Source organism: Gobio gobio, assembly GCF_949357685.1.
Source record: "Gobio gobio genome assembly, chromosome: 18".
NCBI lineage: Eukaryota > Metazoa > Chordata > Actinopteri > Cypriniformes > Gobionidae > Gobio > Gobio gobio.
Window position 1 is genome coordinate 24633950 of NC_137111.1, and position 26851 is coordinate 24660800.

General features: G+C 40.6%; 1 protein-coding gene across 2 annotated transcripts in view; it reads right to left on the reverse strand.

Annotated features, from left to right (window-relative positions):
- The window catches only part of jag2a (jagged canonical Notch ligand 2a), a 48025-nt gene that overhangs the window by 15427 nt on the left and 5747 nt on the right, over positions 1-26851 (reverse strand). The window contains exons 3-11 of one of the 2 annotated variants that reach the window (XM_079842159.1): positions 16793-16853; positions 7539-7793; positions 5859-5919; positions 4577-4707; positions 3466-3585; positions 3210-3323; positions 3002-3115; positions 983-1096; positions 405-451 (exon numbers count right to left, since the gene is read on the reverse strand). In XM_079842159.1, the coding sequence (XP_079698285.1) occupies positions 405-451; positions 983-1096; positions 3002-3115; positions 3210-3323; positions 3466-3585; positions 4577-4707; positions 5859-5919; positions 7539-7793; positions 16793-16853 (1017 nt within the window). The remainder of the gene's footprint in view (positions 1-404; positions 452-982; positions 1097-3001; positions 3116-3209; positions 3324-3465; positions 3586-4576; positions 4708-5858; positions 5920-7538; positions 7794-16792; positions 16854-26851) is intronic. The other variant, XM_079842160.1, reaches the window with a different exon arrangement.

Genomic DNA, 26851 nt, shown 5'->3' on the forward strand with positions numbered 1-26851 from the left:
ATAACTGCATCCCCCAAATATGCTTAATGACCTTCTAGATTTACAGTAGCAAGCAACTTCAAGAGCAATGACAACCACAGTGAATAACACATGCACTCTACAACAGAAATGCTAAGAAACCAACAGTCACTAAGGGAGGAATTTACCAATGTCTCGTCTACAGTATATTCAGTAATGAACCTGGCCCTTGATTGCATCATTTACTTGCACACACTGACGTTGTTTACCTAATTAAATTATGTAAATCAGATAACAGTTCTACACACTGTTCTGAGTGTTGATTGTGAATGAATAATGAACAAGATCCAGGTTTCTGTACCAAAATACAGTGCACAAAAGCCGTACAACCGATTCAACCCAGAATGTCTAAAAAGAAATGCCAAATAAAACAAGAATATGCCCACCTGACAGGTTCCTCCATTCTGACACTGACCGTAACAGCTGTTGACATCTGTGAAATAATCATCAACACAATCAGCATAATATTCTGGTCCAATATGTGTAAAAACAAAGAAAAAGAGATTAAAACGGCTCAGAGCTGTTAGACATGCGAGAGCAGGCAGAATAACAGAACACATGCACAGTTAGGAGAAAACTTTTAAGAGACAAAATAACTGAAGACAGAAAATACATCACTTCCTTTACAATGTGCTCATGGCTTTCTTAAAAATGTCAGTTTGTTTAAAAGTCTGCTGGTCTGCTAGTCCCTTTTTTACCATTCACCATTCAAAGCTATTGTATAGTGGAACAGAAAAATTCTTATGGGTTTGGATCAAAAATAGGATAATCAAATGATAACAATTGTATTTTTTTGGGGTGCACTTTTCCTTTAAAGCTGTTTTTCTGCTTCATAAAAAGCAAAGCCGATTTAATTAGCGTTAGACAACAGGGCAAAGAGCAAAAGTTTGCTGCTTTGCAGAAAAAGAGGGGAAAAGTTTGAGAGATATAGACTTTGTAGACTTTGTAGAGTTTTTATACTGACTGATATTACAGTTCGGTCCCGCCCAGCCCGGGTAGCAGTTGCAATGATATCCACCAATTAGATTTTTACAAGCATAAGCGTTTAGACAAGGTTTCCTCGTACACTCATTCACATCTGTGTGAGAGAGAAAAGGAGGATGAGGGGAGCTAGAGATAGCATGGAAGATCAAGCCCCACCACCAAGCACAAGATCTCAGTTGTGTCAAGCCAAGTAAACAAACTCAGATTCTTATGATGCACTGTGGCATGTACACATCCTCTGTGCAAACAGCTTTCAATTTAAATTCCACTGTGTGTGTTGTAAAGTATCAATGATCTTACGCCTCCAAAACACGTTCCAGAAGCTCATGAAAAGGAGGTGAAACTAATCTAAATGTTCATGTCCTGTCTTAAAAGCATTCAGACACCCTAAAATATTGGTTTTCAACCAGAGGGCCTCATTATGACATTAAAATAAGTGAAAACAACTCAAATCTAGTATTTTAATTCACTACTCAACATTTTTATATGTATATGTGTGATTTCTAGATTTCTAGACCTGGAAAAGTCAAATAAATTAAATCTTATAACTTCATGGGCATATTTCTAATTAATTTATAATTTTCTAGTTATGACAAGCTCTAAAATATTTTATCACATAGAAATTGTGAATAAAAATATATATATTAAAAAAAATCAGCAAATCACAAACAACTGAAAAAGTTATGGGGCCTTTGAATATTGTTGTGGACGATGGGGAAGCCTTGAAGTAAAAAAACACTGACCTTAAGCAGGGGTTTCCAAACTTTATTGTTAGTCAAACCCCTTAGATGTAAAATATTTACTTAAGTAAATATTTACCTTAGATGGAAAATATTTAAGTACCTGTTGAGAAGTACCCATTTCAATTTTAAATTTTAATCATTTAAATGATATATTTGCATATCCATGGTTCTCTGATGTCAAAAATAATGCTAAAATGTATTATTATTAGTAGTAATAGTTTTATTTTTTTTACTGTAATTATAAAAAAAAACTGAAATATATTTCCCTTATAATACAATTACAACTTTATTATAAAAAATATATAAAACTGATTAAATTGATTTAAAATTGATAATTATAAAGAAATGCACTGCATGCTTTACTCTGATACACTTTTCACAGCGAAAATGTGTTTAATGTGTACAGGAGTCTACAGTGTGTATTAAGTGAGCAGATTAAAGTTGTGTGGCTATATGGGACCGATGTTGTGCCCTGGATGAAATCGAACTCCCTCCTTAGTCCTGCACAGGTAACCCTGCCTGCTCCACACCTGAGACCGGAACACTACCGGGGAAACCTGACCCGCCCCCTATAACCAGACACCACAGCTACAATTCCACACTGCACTTGTTTACAGGTTATAACGCATTTCCTGTCGCACTAGCCGCAGCAGAGTAAAACACTTCCATCACACCCCTTTTGAGCTTCTTTCTCCACCCCATGATCACTCTAATATAGTCCCGCAAAAAGATAAATTTAGTCCCCGTCTTGGCAGTTGCCAGGCCCGTTGATATATTTAGCTTTACTTAAATCACCTGGGTCTGGTTACAGATAATATTCAGCTATGTGCCGTGACCATACAGCCTCAGACAAAATTCCGTATCACACACATACAGTACATACCCGCAAACTCAGGTTAAATAAACATACAAGCACGCAATGCCAACATATATACATAGTTACACAGGCATATCACACGCTCATGCACTCACAAAAACAATCAAAGATGCAAGCATACAGTACACTCGCGCTGTAATACAATCACCTGTGAGTAATTTGTGATGTAAGATCTAAACGCGACATTCAGTTACACACCTCATTACATTAAACAAGCACTATGCACACTCAGAGAACCACTGATATTTGAGAGGTGCCATGCTGCCCCCTATTTAGACGTGATAGGATCCAGTTAAAAGTTGTACTGTTTTGTGGCCCCCCAAAAGATTTGAGTATAAAATCAGATTACCAGTTAACACACACACATACTAGGTCTCACCTATCTGACAGGTCTTGCCAGTCCACTGTGGGGGGCATAAACAGTCAAAGCCATTCTCCAGATCAAAGCAGGTCCCCCCATGAGCGCACGGATTTGACGTGCACTCATCTTTGTCTGAAACACACGTAAACAAAATGTAAATAGATATACATAATTGAGAGTATAGTCTGCTTCATCTAGACTAGTTAAAAAGCGAGTGACTTCTGACCTTTAGCACAAGTTGGGCCATCCCACCCTGGGGGACACTGGCACTCAAACCCTGATGCCAGCTCATGACATGTCCCGCCATTTGCACATGGGTTTGACATGCACGCATGCTCGGCTGTAAGGTACAAATATACACACACATGTTTTGGTAAACCTTGATAAAATCAAACATACTGCAAGTGTATTTTTAACCATTAAGAATAGTTTTGAGAATTATATAACAACTTTTTTGTCAGGGTATCAGAAAGCTTTCTTACCGATATGGCAGTTTTTGCCGGAGTAACCCTCAGGGCAAGAGCAGAAATATTCATCTGGCTCTGTATTCAGACACGTGCCTCCATTTACACAGGGCTTGTGTGTGCCACAGTAATTTAGATCTGTACAGACACAAACAAATAAACACATGTTTAATATATTTTCAAATGTAATGTATTCCTGTGATAGCAAAGCTTAATTTTACTTTTTACTTTTAAAATTACTCATTACATCATTACAGTCTTTGGTGTCGCATGATCCTAATATGCTGATTTGGTAACATTTCTAATTATTATCAATGTTAAAAAAGTTGCAATGCTTAATATTTTTGTGGAAACCAAATTACTAATATTTTTTTTAAATTACATAATATGCTGCCTAAAGGGATTACCCCATGATTTACTCACCCTCAAGCCATCCTCTGTGCATATGACTTTCTTCTTTCAGACGAATACAATCAGAGTTATATTAAAAAAGGTTCTGGCTAATCCAAGCTTTATAATGGCAGTGAATAGGAGCCCAAAATTTGAAGCCCAAAAAAGTGTATCTATCTATTATAAAAGTAATCCACACGGCTCCGGGGGGTTAATATAGGCCTTCTGAAGCGAAGCGATGCGTTTGTTTATGAGAAATATTCACATTTAACACATTATAAAGTAAAATATCTAGCTTCCACCAGACCGCCATCCGTATTCAACTTATGAAAAAAAAAACTTAACTGACACTACGTATGAGGTCAGCATTTGAACTGCATAGGTGTTGCACTTTCTTTGTAAGGAAAGCTAGATATTTCTGGCGGAAGTTTTAAATATGGATATTTTTCTTACAAAAACCCATCGATTCGCTTCAGAAGGATTTTATTAACCCCCCGGAGCCGTGTGGAGTACTTTTATAATGTATGAATGCACTTTTTTGGGCTTCAAATTTTGGGCTCCCATTCACTGCCATTATAAAGCTAGGATTAGCCAGGACATTTTTAATATAACTAGAATCTCATATATACCTAGGATGGCTTTTGAGGGTAAGTAAATTATGGGGTCATTTTAATTTTTGGGTGAATTATCCCTTTAATTCCATCTATTTTGGCTGAAAAAAGAAAGTAATTCAACCTACCTTTGTCACACAGAAGTCCACCCCAGTTCTTCTCACATGTGCACGTCCAGGGTTTCACACAGGTGCCATGCATACACCCCGGGTACGGCAAACACTCATCGCACAGTGGGCCCTGCCAGCCGTACTTACACCTACAACACCAGTAGAGCATGATCAGGAGTGTGTGTGTGTGGTTCTGGTAAACCCTACATTATGGGACAAAATCTCCCCACAAAAGATGGCAATATACGAAATCCTTGTCCTTGTGGGGACATTTTTGGTCCCCATGATGAATACAGCTTATAAAATATACAGAATTATTTTTTTGAAAATGTAGAAAGCCTCCCTGAACGGAATTTATACTAATGAACACATTTACGGTACAGCAGTAAGACCTATTAAATCATGTCAACTTACTATGTGTTTAAGTTTACACCAGTTTTCAATTTACACAGAAAATGTTGTCACACATTGCACATGTACACCACACCAGTAACTCTGAGGGAGGGAAGTCTGAGTATCACCAGGAGAGGAGTGTAAACTTCTTTCCAGTAGCAGACACAGGTCGTGAACTCTGTCTCTTTCCTAATCTTAGACAGCACTGAATTCCAGACAGACTGCTGGTCAAAGGTCATTTCCACCTCACATACTTTAAAAGATTTCTGAATTACCGCAGAGGAAAAGAAACATCACTCAGAAACACTTGCGAGATAGGGATAAGTGGTTATTTTCAAAACAGCATAATACAATACTATGCTATTTCTGTAGTATAGCATACTTTATGTAAACTTTTAGTATGCATGTACTGTACAGTAATACTCATTTGACCTACTACTACATTTGCCACCATGTGTACTATATCAGAGTCTACTTTTTCCAGTGTGACAGGTGAACCAATATGAACTACCATTTTGAACATCTTTCTTTACTGATAATTTAACAGCCAAATGTTTTAGTTTTTTTTACTTTTAATTACAAAAATAAATAAATGCAAGATGATAATAAACATGCAAATGTGAAGAGATCACGTGACAAACATAGAAAGGTCATTTGACTAAAATAGTAAACAGTATTCCCTTCTGAAAATAGCCAACCACTCAGACATTCATAAGGAAGGCGGAGCTAATATTATCATATTATCCTTCAGTTGTCTGCTCAGCTCATTCAGGACTATTTAAAGCTGCTGTGCACGCAAGCAAATGTGTGTGTTGTGTGTGTGAAACAATTTTACTCTAACGAACAGACTCATTCATCTCTTCAGGATGCATGATCTGAGAATAGAGAGAGATCAACTAACACTTACACACATTCTCCTGGAGCGTCACAGCTTCCATGAAGCTCACTGCAGCCTTGCTTACAGATAGCTGAAAGACAGAGAAGTATGAATGAACCTTATTATATTCCTTTGCTCTCCCTTCATTAAGACATGTGATTTACAGTCCGAGACTGATGACAGCACTAATGAGGTGTTCACACATACTGTATAATGATTTTATTGCTGGAGGTCACCCAGAGGTTGTTGTCAGGATTATGTTATGTTCATTGTGTTTTGGTTTTAGGTCCAGTACCTGTTTCCTTTGTTCTCATTTCCCAGCCACTAGTTTGTTCCCATAGTTACTGATTTCATTCACCTGTTGTCTAATTTGTATCCTCATTACTCGCCTTGTATTTAAGCCCTGAGTTTCCTTAGTTCTTTGTCCATTATTCTAGATGCGTACGTAGTTGTGTTTGAGTAATTATCCCTGCTATCTCCTGAGATTTCTGTGTTGTGGATATTAAAGACTGTTTTTTCCCTGTACACCTTTGTGCGCTTCACTCAGCACCACAGCGTTACAGTTGTATTGTTGGTTGTAGTTTTTACTGCCCGATACCTTAACTGGACAATTTGATCATAAATGTCAATTAACGATATAAAGTGTCAATTGAAAGAGATTTTACTATATTGTTTATATTGTGGTCTGTAAATATATCTGTGCAACCTTCAATGGACAGAACTGCTTGAAGTTATTAATATGTTAAAGTCCCCATGAAATCAAAATTTGTTTTGGCTTTTAGAATGAATAGTCTTAATGTTCATCTATAAGCTAGTGTGCTCCAAAACAGAAGATATAAGCATTCAAAGCTTACAGTTTCTCACTTCCACCAATATGGATCAGTGATTTTGACACTTGTTCACACATTTACTATTTTCTATATGGTGAATGGCACATAGTGCACTATACAGGGGACAGGGAACGATTCAAACAGTGTAAATGTGCTTTCCATTGGGGCAAATTAAGTCTGGTTTCACGTTAGTGTCACGCGAACCGCCACAGCGTGCACAAAGTCTGCTCCGCTCCAGAGACATGACAGCACAGAGTGGATCCTATGAGTGAGTCGGCACAGACCAGAAAACGTATCGGACCCATTTGAAGTCTGCACAAAATGCTATATTTTAAAGCGATATGGCAGAGATTAGGACGAGAAACTGTGGCTGTACTCAGCTGAATGGATCTGGCTGATCTGTGATATAAACAAAATGCTATTGGCTATTTAAAAAGGGGGAGGGGCTATTTGATCTGTCCCGCCCTGTCTTCCTGTTTCAGTGGAAAATACGTCATCGTGCTGTGCGTTTCAATGCACTTCAGTGAGCCTTTAATACATGGATGATTGAGTAAATAAAGTGCACGATATGCTTGATATTTCAAATAGTTGCGAGCGCGAAAAAGGATTAGTTTGGGGGAGGGTACGTTTATTAAGTTAAAGAAAAATATAAAATATATAGAAAAATAGTGATGTGCACAGATAAATCATTTATAATAAACACTGCAATGTTCCATAAAAAAAAAAAAAGGTCAACTATGATTTCATGGTGACTTTAACAGAGCCCGGTTGCATTGCTGACCACGTCACAACACCAATGGCTGCTTTCGTCACCTTTCTTTCTCTCTGTATGCATTATGTACCAAAATTTACTCATGAACACATGTATACACTTGCACACCTTTCTTGCAGTCTGGCCCAGTCCAACCCTCCATGCACTGGTGATTGCCGAAGTGATCGCATGTATAATGGCCAAAGTAATCATCTCGGGGGCGACACTGTTTGTTGCACTTGTTGCCGTAGTAAAAGCGGTCGCAGCGCACGCGCACGCTGTACTGGATGTTGGCTGTTTGGCCCTTGTACTGAATGATCCTTCGCTCCTCTCCGGGGTTCATTTCTCCACGATTAACACTCCTCTCGATCAACAGATCATCACCTGTGACAGAGACAAAAACATTGGTTTATGTGTGTGTGTGCGTCAATTATAAAGAACGGCCGGTTTTCCTGCTTCAGTGGAACACACACACTTGTCTCAGACTGCTTGGGAGCCAGTGAGGAAATAATACAATCAGGAACAGACCAGGAAGAACCCCCCACCTCCAAGAAAACACAAACACACCCAAACTCCCTCTCGAGAAGCGAATAGAAACATGGTGACCTTGCGAACAACTACAGCCGCAATGTAGGGGAGAGGGAAAGTCTGCATGTGGGTGTGTGTGGGTGACTAGGTGTGTGGGAAAAAGACAAACAGCGTCTTAAAGAGCGAGAGAACACAACTTCAACAATGATTCAATTCTAATCTGTGCTGTTCATGAAGGTGGGTGTTGGCTTGAGATTCTCACATTGCAGCACTTTCCATTCCAAACAAGAAATTCACACCTGATTAAATTAGCAATATCATCGTCTAGGGATATGACAGGGATAGGGATATGGCTGAATCATTGCATTTTACCAATGGGTTGTACTAAACTATCAATACTATTTTTCTGAAATGGATCTTTTTAACCTGTAAAAGTGAATTTAAGCATCACACCATTATAATGTACTGATTGTCATTTTGAAACACGTATATATATACATATTTGAGATAAACATCTCAGAATGAAAATGGAAAATCAAATGGTATATTATAATGTTGTTTTTTAATGTAAAGCAAATAATGATATGCATGGATAAATAATTAATAACAAACACATAAGAATTATATTATTGATTGTATTTGAAAAAGGTTTTTGTATATATGGTGAGCAATAAGTGACTTTTATCTATGACAAACTTTTGAATTTGAATATATATAGAAACTCCCACAGGAATGCAGAAAATATTTGAAAAAGCCAAAGAAAATTGAGGATGTATCACAGATAGCAGTGTTATTTCTGACAGGTCGTTATATTTGACCGCTAGCCAAGGTGCTCTATAAATCGTCCTTGTGCACATTCCCTCACGAATCCTTCCTCACAGCCGAAATCACCCCACTCGCCCCATCTCAGTCCACTTGCTCTCTTCCTTAAATGGACACACGATTCCAGAAGTGGAACAAAAGCTATGACATACTTTCCTACTTTCTGACTAAAAAAAGTAATTTGTTGAGCTCTTTCATATCAAATGTGCCATCCCCCCTTTTTGCCGTACTCTCTTCCCCCTCTCACTCTCCCCCCACTTATAAATCTAAAAAAAATAGTACTCATCTCCTAATTCATCTACAGCAATTAGTTATAAAAATACACACCAATCCCTCCCTCTCCGTAAGCTGAAGGAGACACTTAGAGACTGTTACTGGGTAGAGTCACAGTAGTGTGTGTGTGTGTGTGTGTGTGTGTGTGTGTGAGAGAGAGAGAGAGAGAGAGACCCTAAAGATAAGCCAGCTCAAGAACACAGTCACACACATGGATAAGAGCCCTAACTATCAAACAGGTTAGCAGATGAACAGCTCTCGAAGTAATCAGTCGTATTTATCCTGTGAGCTCAATCAACACTAGAACTTCAGCCTTGATCTGAGAGGCTCTCTTTAACTCAAAACAACAGCTTTAGATAAAGAAAAACCTCAGGAAATGCAGATGATGGCGGCTGTTAGGCTTAGAAACAAAGCGTCTTTTCTTAGTTTCTTTTCTTTCCTATTATTTTCTTTCTGTCCTATTTACATCTCTCCATCAGTCTGTCTCCAGTTTGCTCTGTTTCACTGCCTCCAGCACAATGGGTGCGATTTGGCCCCTATAACCACGGCGATAACAGATCACAAACAATAGACCAAAAGAATCGGACAAGGCCAAATAATTTCCCTTATAAACTACACAACTCTCTCTCTCATTTCTAAGTTTTCCTCCATGATAATGTACCCCACCTTTCTTAACTTCCACTTCCTTTTTGCATTTTTTCACTTATCCACTTTATTACCATCTAGCGATCTACCAGCCAGCACTACAGTACAAGTAAAACACAATAACGTCCCTTTCTCTCCCCCTTGACGATACATGAACAATGCAGTTGACCTGCTGGCCAGAAAGAGCTGTTTAGAATCCAAACGCAGAGTTGGAGAGACGGACTTCCTGAAAGGTAAACAGCCCCACAGGACCCTCTCCTCCAAAGGGCCTCCGCTACCTGATGCCCTGCAAACAGCAAAACAGGCTGCTTGCATCTAAAAGCCAGACTTATTACTTCAAGGCCTGATTTACACCTTTGAGCTAACTAGACAAGAAAAAAGACTTGTAAAACAAATGAAACCGTGAGGCAGGTATGACACCATGATGATGAATTGATCTCCTGCTGACAGCACACTCTAAAAAATGCTGGGTTGTTTTAACCCAAATTTGGGTCAAATATGGACAAACCCAACATTTGGGTTAAAATGTAATGTAAAAATTTAACCCAACAGATGGGTTAGTTCATATTTGACCCAAATTTGGGTTAAAACAACCCAGCATTTTTTAGAGTGCAGATATGTGTGGTGTCCAGGAAACAAAAACAGTAACAGATATAAACAGAAAAAAAGCCGCAATGATGATGATTTATATTAAAAATGTATCGATTATATTGTATTCAAAACAATAACATTAGCATGCAATTTTGCACAACCTAAAGTTTTCTACTTAAAGTGCCCCTATTTTGTTCCAAGTTTTGTTTTAGAGGTCTCCTACAAAAGGTTTGCATGCATCAAAGATAAAAAAAAAACGTTATTTTCTCATAATATACATTGCACATCACCTCATTTCTCAAAGAGTCTGAAAAGATTCAAAGATTCAGTCTCTCTAAACCCCTCCTTTCCGAGAGCCTACTCTGCTCTGATCGGTCAGATGGCCCAGTCTGTTTTGATTAGTCTACCGCCTACATATCTACCTATTAACATATCTGCAAATAACATTTTCAAGCGGTTTCTTAGTTTCTTATCCACACTGAAATGACGGAAAACGCTAAATTCACTTTACTGAGCATGAACCTCATAAAACCGCATAAAAGCTCCCTCAGATGATACAGACAGAATCAAGTTCTCACGCTATAGACCCTTTTCACATTTCCCGGTTTCTCATTGTTGGGTTAACTTTTATAGCGGTTAATGAGAGTATACATTAAATATATAATAATATTTTTTTGTGTCCCCATTTGCTCAAATAGCAAAAGAAAACAATAGTGATTTCACAACTTTCAAAAAGAGGGAAAAAATAGAGTGTAATTTATAACGGCAGTGAAAAGAGAGAAAAATGTTAATTTTACCATGACTCCCATAGACGCTGTATTAGAAACACCCTCACAGCAGCAGTAACTTGTTTTTTGTAATTTGATGGAAAAGTAATATAATACAAAGTATTAGTGTTATAAATGTACATACATTTAAAAAAAAAATGAAAATACAAAAAACTTAGCAGGATTTACGATATTGATGACTGTTAAACCGCGTCAGTCTTATAACAGTCTGTGAAAAGGGTCTATTCTTCAGGCAGGATCATTTTATTTAGCAAAATATCTCACCATTCACTGATGCTTTCAGGTCGCACGCAATCCCGTTATATATTTTGGTCTAAAACACCACTGCCCTCATGTTTTGCTGCAGGACCGCAATTGCACGTAGCCTACATTTTGTCATCTTTGCAGGGCTGTGATATGAAGAGTGTACAAAGTACTTTAGCAACAGTGTGAAAGTGAATAGCACAACATAGATATCTATTGGTACAATATGTGTTACATGACATACAAACATGCGTCATCGTTTAAAAAAAACCCGCTTGGAATGCAAAAGCCTTTCACAGTCCACACTACGATGCAAAAACTAATTTATTCACTTGGGAGAGCATTTTCAAAAAGCTCCATTTTCATAGGACAAAAAACTCAATGTGGACGGAAAGCCAAAACGGAGAGAAAAAGATGAGTTTTCAAAGAAAACGTATTAGGCCACGTCCACACTAATACGCTTTCGTCTGAAAGCTTATATTTTTCTCTCCCTTTTGGCCGTCCACATTGAGACAGCATTTTAAGTCAACGAAAACGTAGCTTTTTGAAAACGCTCTCCAAAGCGGAGAAATTTGAAAACGCTGTCTTCGAGTTGTGTGGACTGTGAAAATGGAGGTATTTGAAAACAATGACGCATGTTTAGTCATGAGACGCATATTGTACCAATAGGTATTCATGTTTATACCGCTATTGTGCCTGTTATGTGCTATGTATAAAATATGTTACTTTGCGCACTCTTCATATCACAGTCCTGCAAAGATGACACAAAATTTACTCACAATTGCTGTCCTGTGGCAAAACATTACAGCAGTTGCGTTTTAGACCAAACATATAATGGTGAGGGAGTGCGACCTGGATGCATCAGAGAAAGGTGAGATATTTTGCTTAATAAAATGATCCTACCAGAAGAATTGTGTGATAACTTGATAATGTCTTGTTCTGTCTGTCATCTCGGTGAGCTTTTATGAGGTTTAACGCATGCACAGTAATGTGTATTTAGCGTTTTCCGACGTTTCAGTGTGGATAAGAAACGTTTGGAAAACACTTGATAACGCTAGTGTGGACGGAGAGCGGTTTAAAATGAAAATGCCGTTTTCAAATGTAACCGGATTAATGTAGACGTAGCCTTAGTGTGGATGAATTTTAGCTCCGGATGCTTCCTTTTTTTAAAATTTTAGTTTTAATTGATGCTCAAAACAATACACAAGTTATAAAAAATAATAACAGAATACAAAAAAACAACAACAAAAAAAATGGGGGAAATAATATATACCTATTGATAAATTATGAGAATTACATGACACTGAAAAAAAGAAAATAATTTCAAACAGATAATGTTTTTATGGCTTTTTTGTTCTCAGATAATTTAATTGAAAATAGGTATTTTTCAAGTTCTTTCACAAAAATAAGAAAGAGAGGTTTCACCGGATGCTTCCCCTGCACTTGATACACAGGCATGATGCTGTCATATTTTTCCTGTATCAATTCTAGCGCAAGTCCTCATCATTTTAAAGTGCATAAAAGTTTAGTAGAAAATGACTTTATTTGTCGTGCACCTTTATCTGTAAAAATGTGAAGACCTTTTACATCCACAAACAGTTATATTACACACTGAATGAAAGGTAATATTCAAAAAAGCATAATAGGGGCATTTTAATGAAAAATATTACAGAATTAAAAAAAAAGTATTTATATTAAAAATAGTTAAAAATATAAATATTTTGTAAAACAATACAAAATAACAAACGGCATTAAATATATAATTTAAAATGAAATATATAATTAATTATTAAATAGAAAGTAATTAAATAATAATAAATATTAAAGATTAAGCTGTATTATTTAAATAAAATGCCTATGTCATAGACATTTTTTTTTAGCAGACAATGGTAGTAAGTCCAATTCCTTCAAGGAATTTCCTAGTTATTTGTACTCATCTGAATTACTCAGCAATTCCTGTCATCGCTCCACTCCTAATGCATCAGGAACATTCACAAACTCTTACTGCCTCTTTACCGGTTGATGTCTCAACATCAACATCTTGTCATCACATGTGTGAGATCTAGTCTGAATTTGAAGCAAATGCCAAGTTACACTTTGTTTCAGAAGTTTCAATTGTCAAAGCCAATTGTCTGACAGTCTGAAGTTGTATGTGAACATACCAATGCCTTGTTAGTGTTGTGTGTATTTGTGAGAGTGTATACTCATGCCAGTCCTGTCAGTAGCCCTTTGCTTTATGATTAATTGGCGGTGGTGTATTTGCTTGTACGTGTGTGTGTATTGTGTGTGTGAAGAATAGTAGCATTGCAGCTGCTCAGACAATAATTAGCTCAGACATGTGTGGAAAATAACGAGCGGCACTAACAGTAACAGTAATTAATGTCTTAACAAGGAGATGACCTCATACTCTTTGTTTAGGCCCAAGCTCTCTCCAGGGACTTTAAACATGACATGCTGAATATAAACAGTTTCCATTTGCATGTTAAAACGACCTCCCTTCCCCATTAAGGGCACTAGCACACTACCACAAACAGCCACACTAGATATTCATACACAAATAAACATAAACTAACTTATACAAATACTCAAATCTGCTGTAAAGTGTCTATAAAGATGTCTGCTGTGTGCTTGAGAACTGAAGGAGACATGGGCTTATACGTTTATTCTCTGTTTCTTCTACTTTAGACTTTGTTCTTATTAAAATAATAATAGGTCATACAATAAGACTATTTAAGATTATTAAATATAATGGATTAGGATTTTCTTATTATAGAGCAGTTTTGTAATAACTTGTTTCTGACCAAACCACAGACTCCAGTCATCACCACACCAGTAACCTCTTAACAGCACTGACTGAAATCCACTTCACTTGTTTTTCCCAAAAACACATAAAAGTAAAATAACAGTTTAATTTCAGTCGAATACATGAATCTCCAGTCCATTATCAGTAATACTTAGCTTTTGATGTTAAAATCAATACAGTTGAAATTCTGAATTCAGTAAAAACGTATAGAGTTAAGTCTACTTGCAGCTAGTTAACTTTAATGCTAGTTGTTGTTTACTTCACTTCTCACTGTGAAGACCACATTAGGTGAACAGCTTATTGATTATGTTTTTTTTAATATACACTACTGTTCAAACGTTTGAGCTCAGTAAGAGAAAGAAGCATCTTATTCTCACCGAGGCTGCATTTTTACCCCTCAAAAATACAGTAAATTAATACAGAAATATTGTGAACTATTATTATCACAATTTCAATTTGTTTTCCATTTTTTCCGTTTTCCAAAGAATCTTCCAGAAATCATTCTAATGTGCTGATTTGATGCTTAAAAAATTATTATCAATGCTGAAAACAGTTGTTCTGCTTAGTATTTTTGTGGGCTGTGATACATATTAACGAATGGAAAGTTCAAAGTAAACATTTATTTGAAATCTTTTATAACATCAATTTCTTCAATGTCACTTCTGATCAATTTTATTCATCCTTGCTGAATAAATATATTAATTTCTTTTTTTTATTCTTTTTTTTCACTTACTGACCCCAAACATTTGAAAGGTAGTGTATCTTAATTATATCTTAATTAAATATCTTCAAGATAATTAAATAACTGAAATTCTTTGAGTGTATTCAGCTTGTTAGGGTTTATAGAGTTCATTGCTTGTAAATGATTAGCCAACAATGAAAACGTGAATTCCTTCATTAATGGTACTTCCTGTCAGAGTCATCCTTTATTATGGAGCGTAGGAGAACCACAGGAGGAGAAGATGAAAACAGGACACATCTGTGTAAGACAACACACACACAGTGGACTACAGCGCATTAGCCAAAATATTTAAACATGAGCATTTTAGTGAGGATATGTGGAATTTAATGAATGATGGCATTTGAATTCTGCAGAAACCTGTGTAATTTTCTGCTGAGTTCTGTGCATGCACATTCTTCATGGGCCTGCCGGTAACACTTTATGGTTCAAAGACACATCAGACCACAGGAATCTAGCTCTGACTTAATACTCTAACCGGCCACCCTATCCACCTGCTTTCTTTTTATTAGTTTTTCTCACATTAGTGCATTTCTCAGATCACGACTGAAATTCTCAAAACTACTTGTTTCAAAAGTAGTCACTTGCTACTCAAAAAGTCACATGTGCACATCATAAAATTCACAATTTCTCATTCTTTTGAACATGATGCTTTGGTACATTCATGCAATTGATTATGTACAATTGTCTGCTGTTTCCTACATTATCAATTGATTATATCATGTTGATCAAAATATACTATGCTGGTTCCCTGTTTAATAGTCTTACCCCTCAAAACATATAGGCATAAGTCATTAAATGCAGAATGGTTGAACTAGATGTCATAAACTGTCAAGCAAAATTTCTATTAGACCTTTTCTTTTTGTAAATGTGTCCCGAATTGATGAATTACGGAGGTGAATTTTGAATTTCACTAACGTAAATGTGAGGGAAATGTAAAGCATAAGAACCGGTTCTCTAGAAGAAGCTTCATTTATCAAGCATACATAGACAGAGCACAACACAGTGTTACAAATTCTGACAATGGAAGAACAAGAAAACAAACAGGGTCAACAGCCGGGAAGAGGAAGAGGAGTAAGGATGCGTGGTGAAAGGGTTACAGAGGCAAAACAGTGGAAGAGGTAGAAGAGGCCAATATTAGACATGTTTCTGATGAAATAAGTGCCACTATTGTGGACCATGTTCTCAATCATGAACTTACAATGGCTGAGGCGGGTTGAAAGGTACAGCCGCATGTTGGAAGAAACTACAAGCTCGTGGGGAGTTCTACAAGCTCATGAAATCTTCTCATTATAACAAACAAAGCGTTGACATTATATAAATAAGAGATTAATTGCGCAGTCAGCTTCGTTCTATTTAAGGGAACTTTGTGAGCAATTAACTAAAATAAGTTACAGCTTTTTAGTGATTATGAAGGGAGCGCACTTTGCACGCTTTCTGCCATGCCAAATCACGCAGTATGCTTGCTTTTCTGTTAAAATTAACAGTGGTTTATGAACTTGATGCTTTAATAACAAATCCTTTATTGGGAGTATTTATGCTGAGATGTGTAGGTTGTTGAAACCTATTTAAATGTTTTAAAAGGGAAGCGTATCTCTTTAGCCTTACTCTGGAGTTGGTTCACCCTCTGCCTATGAATCAGAATTTAATAGTCACGTAAATCAGACCCTACTGCAAAACCCAAGCTAATGCATCAGTACATCTAAACTGGCTTTTATCTTTATGGATACATCTTGTATCTCCCTCCAGAAAGAATGTTTACCCTGTTATACATCCTGGTATGTTTCTCATACAGTCAAATGTCAAAGCCAGCCTGCACAAATCTGACTTTCTGTGTAATTTCTAGAGGTGAACATGCTCAAGAGAGGGACTGCAGGGCTGATGGCTTAAAGATTGTGTATGCAGTAATGCATGGTGGTGTGTGTCAAGGTGGTGGGAAATCATTACTCACTGCTGTCAGTGATCGTTTGGTTGTCCCAGTCCCAAGCCTCCACGATCAAAGTGTACGCTAGCTAGGAGATAGAGAGAAAGAGGTGGTTAGGTAATATACACGGACATATAGGGGTCCACAGTCAAAGTCTATGCAAAAAACAAACAGCAAATATCAATGAAATAATATGCAGTGCTTACAGATTCAAAGTAAAAGAAAGATTATACTACCATCCAAAAGTTTGGGTCAGTACGATTTAAAAATTTTATTCACATTAACATCACCAAACATAGAAGGGCATCCAGAGACATCCTCAAAGAAATATTCAACTATAATAAAAACCATTGGGATTGGGTTAGTTTGTAGCCATTATACAACAATGGAAATCTATTATGTCCTCATTTAGATAGCATGTGAATCTGCGTGTGTACCTTTTTAACAGGATGCAAGTCATAACAGCAATGTGAATAAGCTGGTTCCCACAGTCTGGTGACTGATTAGCCCGGTTATAAACCAGATGAATGATGAGATGGTGCAAGGATGTTTGTATGAGTGTGCATCAGGTCACTGCCGCAGTCAACAAATTCATAAATGATTGTGTGATTTTTATGCATGCATGTTTTTTCTTCTACACAGACACATGCTTCAATGTTCTTTAGTTCATTCATTGTGTGGGAAAATGGTTTGCGAAGACAAGTCGATTAACAGCGTGACTTCAAATGGTTCCTGAACCAGCAGTATTTTACTGTGAGGTGAGGGAGAGGTCATGTTCTTTATCAAATAAGGCGTAGTAGCATTTCTTTCCTTTAATCTGACAGAACCTAAGTGCTTTTGAGATTACAAACATTGTCCTGGATGGACGTTTCAGGAAATGTCTGAAACATTAGGAAGAAATCTCTGGGACAGACATAAGACTGAATAGCATACGTGTAATAAGCTTCTGTAGTAAAAAGAGATTTTTCCTTCAGCTTAAGTCCGTACAGATGTCTTGCAAATGGTTTAAAATAACAGATTCCCAAAAATGTTGAGACAACAAATGCAATGAAACAGCTTTTTTATGTTTCAAAGAGCCACTGTGGAAAACAGAGGACATTTCTGAAGAGGTGTTTTTAGCAGGTATGTTTGGCTGAAAGGTTTTATTTTTTTGGTTCGGGCAGAGATCAGGTTTACTGCGGGAGCACGGCATGAGAAATATGCCCATTGATTTGTGTGCTGACACTCATGCATCTTTTCTCTGGAAGCATGAATCAGCACGCTAACATCAGTGAAGCCAAAACGCTCAAACTTGTAGGTGCATGCAGTAAATGGTAAGAAGGAAAGACTCCTGATGCAGGCATGGCTTCAAACCTTTCAAATATTTCACTAAACCTCTAAGCAGTAAGCACTATTCAGGAATCCTTATTATCTTTTTGCCATTTCATTGACATTTATATATGTAAATTTTTACATGCATATAGAAAGGCTACAACAAATACATAAAGTATGCAAAACTATAACGGGGGTAGAGATTGAAGAATGTTTATTAGGAAAATTTTTAACACTGTAAATGGACAACTACTGGTCATCTACAAAACACCATCATCATCATAATATAAAAAATATAAAAATATTATCAAGTCCTGTTATATAAACTTATATAAACTATGCTCTGTGCCTGTGGGCGAATGCCCTCCTAAAAATAAGTAGCCAGCAAGACAATAACTGTGACATAATTTCAATGTCTTAGAGAAATTAGCAAATGAATCAGAACATTGTGAAAGGTGTACAGGGCTATGCTTTTTAAAAAAGAATTTACATTAATATTGAGCCAGATCTTCTGTGTTTTGTTTCTCGAAAATATTTCATAGTTCGTTTGATTTGGCCTGGAGCTCTTTGCAATCATCACATCCTACTGAAAACTTCAAACAAACTCCATTCTTGACTTTTTGATTTATTGATCATGACACTTCAAATATTTTTGTAGAAATATTTTTTTGATGAATTTCGAAAGAACAGAATTTATTTGAAATAAATATTATGCAACATAATACACTATATTGCCAAAAGTATTGTGACACCCCTCCAAATCATTGAATTAATAATAAGTCCATTCGTGAAATTTCCTCACTACTAAATATTCTAGGGTCAACTGTTAGTGGTATTATAACAAAGTGGAAGCAATTGGGAACAACAGCGACTCAGCCACAAAGTGGTAGCCCGCGTAAAATCACAGAGCGGGGTCAGCGCATGCTGAGGTGCACAGTGTGCTGAAATAGCCAACTTTCAGCAGAGTCAATAGCTAGAGAGGTCCAAACTTCGTGTGGCCTTCAGATTAGCTCAAGAACAATGCGTAGAGAGCTTCATAGAATGGGTTTCCATGGCCCAGCAGCTGCATCGAAGCCTTACATCACAAAGTGCAATGCAAAGCGTCAGATGCAGTGGTGTAAAGCACGCCGCCACTGGACTCTAGAGCAGTGGAGATGTGTTATCCGGAGTGACCAATCACGCTTCTCTGCCTGGCAATCCGATGGACAAGTCTGGGTTTGGCAGTTGCCAGGAGAACGGTCCTTGCCTGTCTGCATTGTGCCAAGTGTAAGGTTTGGTGGAGGGGGGCTTATGGTGTGGGGTTGTTTTTCAGGGGTTGGGCTTGGCCTCTTAGTTCCAGTGAAAGGAACTCTTAATGCTTCAGCATACCAAGACATTTTGGACAATTTCATGCTCACAACTTTGTGGGAACAGTTTGGGGATGGCCCATTTCTGTTCCAACATGACTGCGCACCAGCTCACAAAGCAAGGTCCATAAAGACATGGATGAGCAAGTTTGGTGTGAAGGAAGTTGACTGGCCTGCACAGAGTCCTCACCTCAACCCGATAGAACACCTTTGGGATGAATTAGAGCAGAGACTGCGAGCCATCTCGTTCAACATCAGTGCCTGACCTCACAAATGCACTTCTAAAAGAATGGTCAAAAATTCCCATAAACACACTCCTAAACCTTGTGGAAAGCCTTCCCAAAAGAGCTGAAGCTGTTATAGCTGCAAAGGATGAGCCAACTCCATATTAAACCCTACGGATTAAGAATGGGATGTTATTAAAGTTCATGGACGTGTAAAGGCAGGCATCCCAAAACTTTTGGCAATGTCAATTTGGATCATTTTTTTTATTTTGATAAAAATGTGTTAACACACTATCATAATCATCTTACAATATAAACTATGTATATGCAATACTGCAATATTACTGTAATGTATTTAAATACTTTGTCATGATGCTTACATTACAATGCAATTAAAAAAATGATTACTGTAGGAACGACAATGAAACTAGTTTTTTTACTTATCTTTGATTGAAGTAAACTTAATATTGTATTTTTCTTTAATGCATATTGAATATTTTTCACAAACATTTAGTTTGACATGAAACAATAATTGGCGGACCCTGCCACAGACCCCCTAGGAGTTGTGTACTGCTTATAATATCCAGGACAAAATCCAAACCCCATTAAATATTGAGATATTGAGGAATCAGTGTCAGTACACTAATGAAAGGGAAAGGTTTTGTGTAGCATTAGTTAGCAGCATGAGTTTATTAATGTAAACACCTGGTCAGTGGCGTAACACAGTTACTAATCTCCATAGACAGCCATCAGACACCAACCACCAGTCCAGGGAGTAGCAGGAGAGGGGAAGATTTTATCTTCCTTGGTTAGAGGGAAATAAGACACCCACATGCATATACACATGCCAGCAGATACAGAACACACGCACACACAGGCAATGAATATATTACACTTCCTAAGTGACACTGAGCAGGCAGTGCCACAGTTTTTGCACATCTGAGGACAGTGGGTTGGGGGGAGGGAGTGTACTGTACTGTATATTGCGAGAATCTAGCCTTAATGTACCTTGCATTAACATACACACACTCGCACCAGGTGTGAACACACCTCTATATGGATTCAGGTCAAATGCAAATCAATGCACAGTAACACACACAAACACACACTGTTCCACCTGAAAGCTGAATGTGATATGTGCAGGTTGATAACACACCTGTGTTCTAAATTCACTTCATACTCAATGTGCTTGGGTTTCTGTGGCACAAAATTAACAATGCAATCCCATTGTATGCAATTTTCAATGAAAGAGGTGGTGGTTTGTTTATTAGCAATAAGCCAAGGTAAGTTGTGTACTTAATTTTACCATGGTTAAGATATGATCTTATCTTTTAAAAGGAATATTTCACAGAAAACTAAAAGCTGCACTGTTAACCGAAAAAAAAAGGCATTTCATTGACATTTATATATGTTAATTTTTACATGTATATACACAGGCTACAACTGATACGTAAAGTTTGCAAAACTCTTCAGAAAACATTTAATGTGTATGTCAGGGTTAACAGGGTAGAGATTGAAGGTTGTAAATAAATCAAAATTCTAATGACTACTGGTCAACAACAAAATATCATCACTATCTTATTATAAAAAATATTATCGAGCCCTGATATCGACTATATTCTCTGGGTTCTGGCCAAAATTCCGAGCCCGGAGCCCTTGCAGCATGCCAAATATGCATAATCTTTCCTCTATTTACAGTTTTTCTCAGTTGCTTTGGTACATTTCTCAGATCAGAATTGAAATTCTCAAAACTACCTGTTCAATCTTCACATCATTGTGTCACATGTGCACATCAAAAAAGCAGTTTCTCATTTCTTTGAACAAGTTGCAAATGCTTTGGTACATCCATGCAAATGATTATCTACAATTATTATGTACAATTCTATTCTACAATTAAATCATGTTTCCTACATTATCAATTGCTTATGTCATCTTGATCAAAATGTATTATAATGGGTCTCTGTTGAATAGTCTCACCCCCCACAACATTTAGGCATTAGTTCATAGCATAGCAAGTCTTTACATGCAAAAAGTTGTCATAATGTGTCAAGCATATTTCCATACATTTCCATTAGACTTTTTTTCTAAAGATATTCGTTGTGATGTGGATGAGAATTTGTGGCCCAACAGACAGGAACGTGAGTAGGTGTAGGAAGACTGCACTAATTCCTACAGCACTGCACAGTTTTCCCTAAGGAGACTGTCCTATGTTCACATTTACACTTTTGTTTTGTTTTTTCTTTGTGCTATGCAGTGCTGTCTTTTCCTTTCTGTATCGCAATGACATGGTCTGTCAACAAATTACAGTACAAACAGTAAAAGTGTAAATGTGAATCTTGTCCAGTCTCTTGCAATCAAACTCCCACATACACTAAAGTGTAACCTACAATTTTACAATAATTGTCATCAAAACTTTAGTTTACATCAGAACATCCCTCCAGAGTACACTGTTATATTGACATGACTAAGCAATTTGACTGTCTTATCCGTACACAATGACTTGTCATTCTGATGGCACTGACATGTTCATTGACACAGATATTTACTTTTGAGAGATGAACTAAGGTTCCCATTCAGTCGGTCACGTTCGACGTACGTTCACTGTCTCACGTGTCTGCTGGTAGCTTACAGATGGGATTGCTGGTCCTTGAAAGGGGACCTAGCTTTTCATTTGGGGCTCTAGCAGAAGACAGATGTCAATCGCTGCATCGGAGAGAGGGCTGTTATGTGTTGAAAATGAAGATGATGCTGAGATTCCCACCGTAATAGTGGGCGCTCGTGCTGAATCAGATTCATACTTGACAGCCATGCTTTCCCGGATGGCTGAGGCATAGTGCAACGCGTAAATCGCCTTGCCTGCCCCTTGCCTTTTTTCGAATGTGCATTGGAAGGCTTTGGCATATTGGAACTATTGGTGCCAAAATATGGAACACCAATAGGGCCATAATCTGTATAAAGTTTTCCTCTCTCTCACTACCCTCATCGGTGGGGTGGCAGTGCCACTGGCAGGCCACCTCCACCCTGCTTAGTGCACGAGGGTAGTTCTGAGCCGAGGTTGAGCTGCGCACAGCGCTGGCCCTTGGCTAGACGATGTCCACCCTGGTCCAGAAACACAATTGACCCGGATTTGGTCTGGAACTGTTCTTCCCCGGAGAAGGGCCGGGTGGAAAACCATTAGTAACACTGATGTTAAAAACAGCCAGTGGTACCCAAAAAAAAAAAAAAAAAAAAAGAGCAGTTCCAATACCTCTGGGTCTCGGGAGTTCAGGAATGGCAGCGTGTGACGCTACAGAGCCTCGCCGCTTTCATTCCCCTCCCCACAAGAGGGCGAGAATGGCAGTGTGTGACGCTACAAAGCCTCGCCACTCTCATTCCCCTCTTCTCAGCGGTGCGTGGACAACAGTGCGCAACGCTATGCCTCGCCACTCTTGTTCCCCGCTGAGGAAGGAGGTGAGGCACACCGTGCGCAATGCCACAAAGCCTTGCCACGCTCAGCCCCTCCTTCATTTGGGAGCGCGCTTGGCGGTGGTCGACGCTCCCATGCCTCGCCACCCTCAGACGCCTCTCCCTTCGCCAGCAGGGGGCGCCGGCTGTGGGAACGCACTCAAGCGGCCTCCCCACACTCGCACGCCCCCTCCGCGGACGCAGGTAAGTGTTGCACAGCACACTCAGATCCCACTTCGGGCCGCTCCATGCCGTCCGAGTCGGATCCCTGCATTCCGCGTCGCTGCCCCGCTGCGGGTACGTCTGTGGTTAATCCCCTTGCTCGGTGTCTGGAAGCCTGGCTAGAGCTTCCCAGCCAGTCTCGGGGCCGTACCATCAGACTCGGCTATGCGATTCAGTTCGTCAGGCGTCCCCCTAAGTTTGGGGGCGTTCACTTTCCAGTAGCGAAGGAGAATACCCCCGTGCTCCGGGCGGAGATCGCAGTCCTACTGGCGAAGGACGCGATGGAGCCGGTCCCTCCAGCCGATATGAGGTCCAGGTTCTACAGCCCGTACTTCATTGTACCCAAGAAAGGCGGCGGGTTATGGCCGGTCTTGGACCTGCGATTCTTGAACCGGTCCCTTCACAGGCTGCCGTTCAGAATGCTAACGCAGAAGCACATCTTCAGGTGCGTCCGTCCCCAAGATTGGTTTGCAGCGATCGACCTGAAGGACGCGTACTTTCATTCTCGTTTCCCCTCGACCGGTCCTTTCTGCGCTTCGTGTTCGAGGGACGGGCATGTCAGTACCGCGTCTTGCCCTTCGGCCTGTCACTGTCGCCCGCGTCTTTACGAAGGTTGCGGAGGTGGCCATTGCCCCCATGAGAGAGCATGGTGTTCGCATTCTCAACTACCTCGACGACTGGCTGATCCTTGCCCAGTCGTGAGAGCAGTTGTGCGAACACAGGGACAAGGTGCTCAGTCACCTCAGCCAGTTGGGACTTCGGGTCAACTGGGAGAAGAGCAAACTCTGTCCCACACAGAGGATCTCTTTTCTAGGTATGGAGATAGACTCGGTCGCCATGACAGCGCGCCTCACCGAGCGCGCGTCCAGTCAGTGTTGAACTGCTTGAATTCGTTCAAAGGCAGGACAGCGGTACCACTGAAACATTTTCAGAGGCTCCTGGGGCATATGGCATCCGCAGCCACAGTAACGCCGCTCGGATTGCTTTATATGAGACCTCTTTAACGCTGGCTACACGATCGAGTCCTGAGATGGGCGTGGCACAGCGGTTCCCTCCGTGTCCAAGTGACTCAGAGGTGCCGCCAAACCTTCGGCCCATGGTCGGACCCTTTGTTTCTACGGGCGGGAGTTCCCCTAGAACAAGTGTCCAGGCACTCCGTTGTCTCCACGGATGCCTCATCCATGGGTTGGGGTGCCACGTACAACGGGCTTGCAGTTTCGGGTCTGTGGACGGGGCCTCAACTGCAATGGCATATCAATTGCCTCGAGTTGTTAGCAGTTCGTCTTGCACTCAGCCGCTTCAAAGTTCCGCTCAGAGGCAAGCACGTTCTGGTCCGTACGGACAACACTGCGACCGTTGCGTACGTCAAAAAACAGGGTGGTCTACGCTCTCGTCGCATATCACAACTCGCCCGCCATCTCCCCTTATGGAGTCAGAAGCATCTGAGGTCGCTTCGTGCCATTCACTTTCCGGGCCTGCTCAATCGTGCAGCCGACGAGCTGTCACGTCAGCCGGTGCTTCCGGGAGAATGGCGACTCCATCCCCAGGCGGTCCAGCTAATCTGGAGTCGTTTCGGGGCCGCACAGGTAGACCTGTTTGCCTCCCCAGAGACGACCCACTGTCAGTGGTTTTATTCCTTGACCGAGGGAACCCTCGGGTCGGATGCCCTGGCCCACAGCTGGCCCCGGGAAGAACGCAAGTATGCGTTTCCCCCAGTGAGCCTTCTTGCGCAGACACTGTGCAAAGTCAGGGAGGACAAGGAGCAAGTCCTGTTGGTCGCTCTATATTGGCCCAACCGGACTTGGTTCCCGGAACTAGTGCTCCTTGCGACAGCACCTCCCTGGCCCATTCCTCTGAGGAAGGACCTCCTGACTCAGAGACGGGGCACCCTATGGCTCCTGTGTCCAGACCTCTGGAAATTCCATGTCTGGTCCCTGGACGGGACGCAGAGGTTCTAGGTGACCTACCGCAAGCGGTAGTTGACACCATCACTTCCGCTAGAGCCCCCCTACGAGGCGCCTCTATGCGTTGAAGTGGAACCTGTTCGTCGATTGGTGCTCTTCTCGCCGAGAAGACCCCCGAAGATGTTCGATCGGATCTGTGCTTGCCTTTCTACAAGATGGGTTGGAGCGAAGGCTGTCTCCCTCCACCCTCAAAGTCTATGTTGCCGCTATCGCCGCTAATCATGAGCTAGTAGATGGAAAATCTCTAGGTAAGCACGATCTGGTCGACAGGTTCCTTAGGGGGGCGAGGAGGTTAAATCCGCCTCGTCCTCCCTCCATACCCTCTTGGGACTTAACTCTGGTGCTAACTGCACTACAGAGAGAACCCTTTGAGCCTCTGCAGTCAGCTGAGTTGAAAATTCTGTCGTTAAAGACAATACTCCTGATTGCGTTGGCCTCCATCAAGAGGGTAGGGGACCTGCAGGCATTTTCGGTTGACGAATCGTGCCTGGAATTCGGGCCCGGTAACTCTCATGTGATCATGAGACCCCGGCCTGGATATGTGCCCAAGGTTCCCACTACTCCCTTCCGGGACCAAGTGGTGAGCCTGCAAGCGCTGCCTTCGGAGGAGGCAGACCCAGCCCTAGCTTTTCTCTGTCCCGTCCGTGCTCTCCGGACTTACGTGGATAGAACGCAAAGCTTCAGGACCTCAGAGCAGTTCTTCGTCTGTTACGGAGGACAGCAGAAGGGAAAGGCTGTCTCCAAGCAGAGGATGGCCCACTGGATAGTGGATGCCATCGTCTTGGCTTATCAGTCCCAAGATGTGCCCTGCCCGCTCGGGTTAAGAGCCCACTCCTCTAGGGGTGTTGCCTCTTCCTGGGCGCTGGCTCGTGGCGCCTCGCTGACAGATATTTGTAGAGCTGCGGGCTGGGCGACACCTAACACGTTCGCTAGATTCTATAGCCTCCATGCAGAGCCGGTTTCTTCCTGTGTGCTCACTTCCCATAGTCAGTAACACCGAAGTGCCCGTTCTAGTGTCGGCTTGCTGCGCCATTCCCTCCCCTATGGTAGACGGATGCGTGCGCTTATTCTGCTCCAGTCGAGTTCCCCGGATAGGCGAACCCTGTTGAGTCCTCCGCAACCCGCGGCAGTCGGACGTGGCGGAGCGTTCGACGCCAGGTCTAACACTCGTATGCATTGGTGGAACTTGTGTTAGGCTGGGTTCCATATGTAGTGACCCCCACGGCGGTCCCATGTGTGTATTCTTCCACGGTACGGCTCCCTACGGCGAGCCCGTGTCTTTCCCTCGGCAGAGTGTCCTCTGCCGTCCCAGGTACGTGTTGTCCCCCTCCACGAAATGGCCGGGGCCACCCCTGGGACTTCCGTATGTTGTGCTGCCCACGGCCAGCCCATACGTGTATTCTCCACATATTAACTCCCTCTGGGCATGATGTGGCTTCCGCAGCTGCCTTCACAGGCACGCTTTCCCAGCGTTATCCAATACAGTCAGCTGAATGGGTCTTGCGGAACAGCAGCTTGGACTCTCCCTGCGTGAACTTTCCCGCCCGCATCAGATCGGGGTCTGAGGGGCTCATC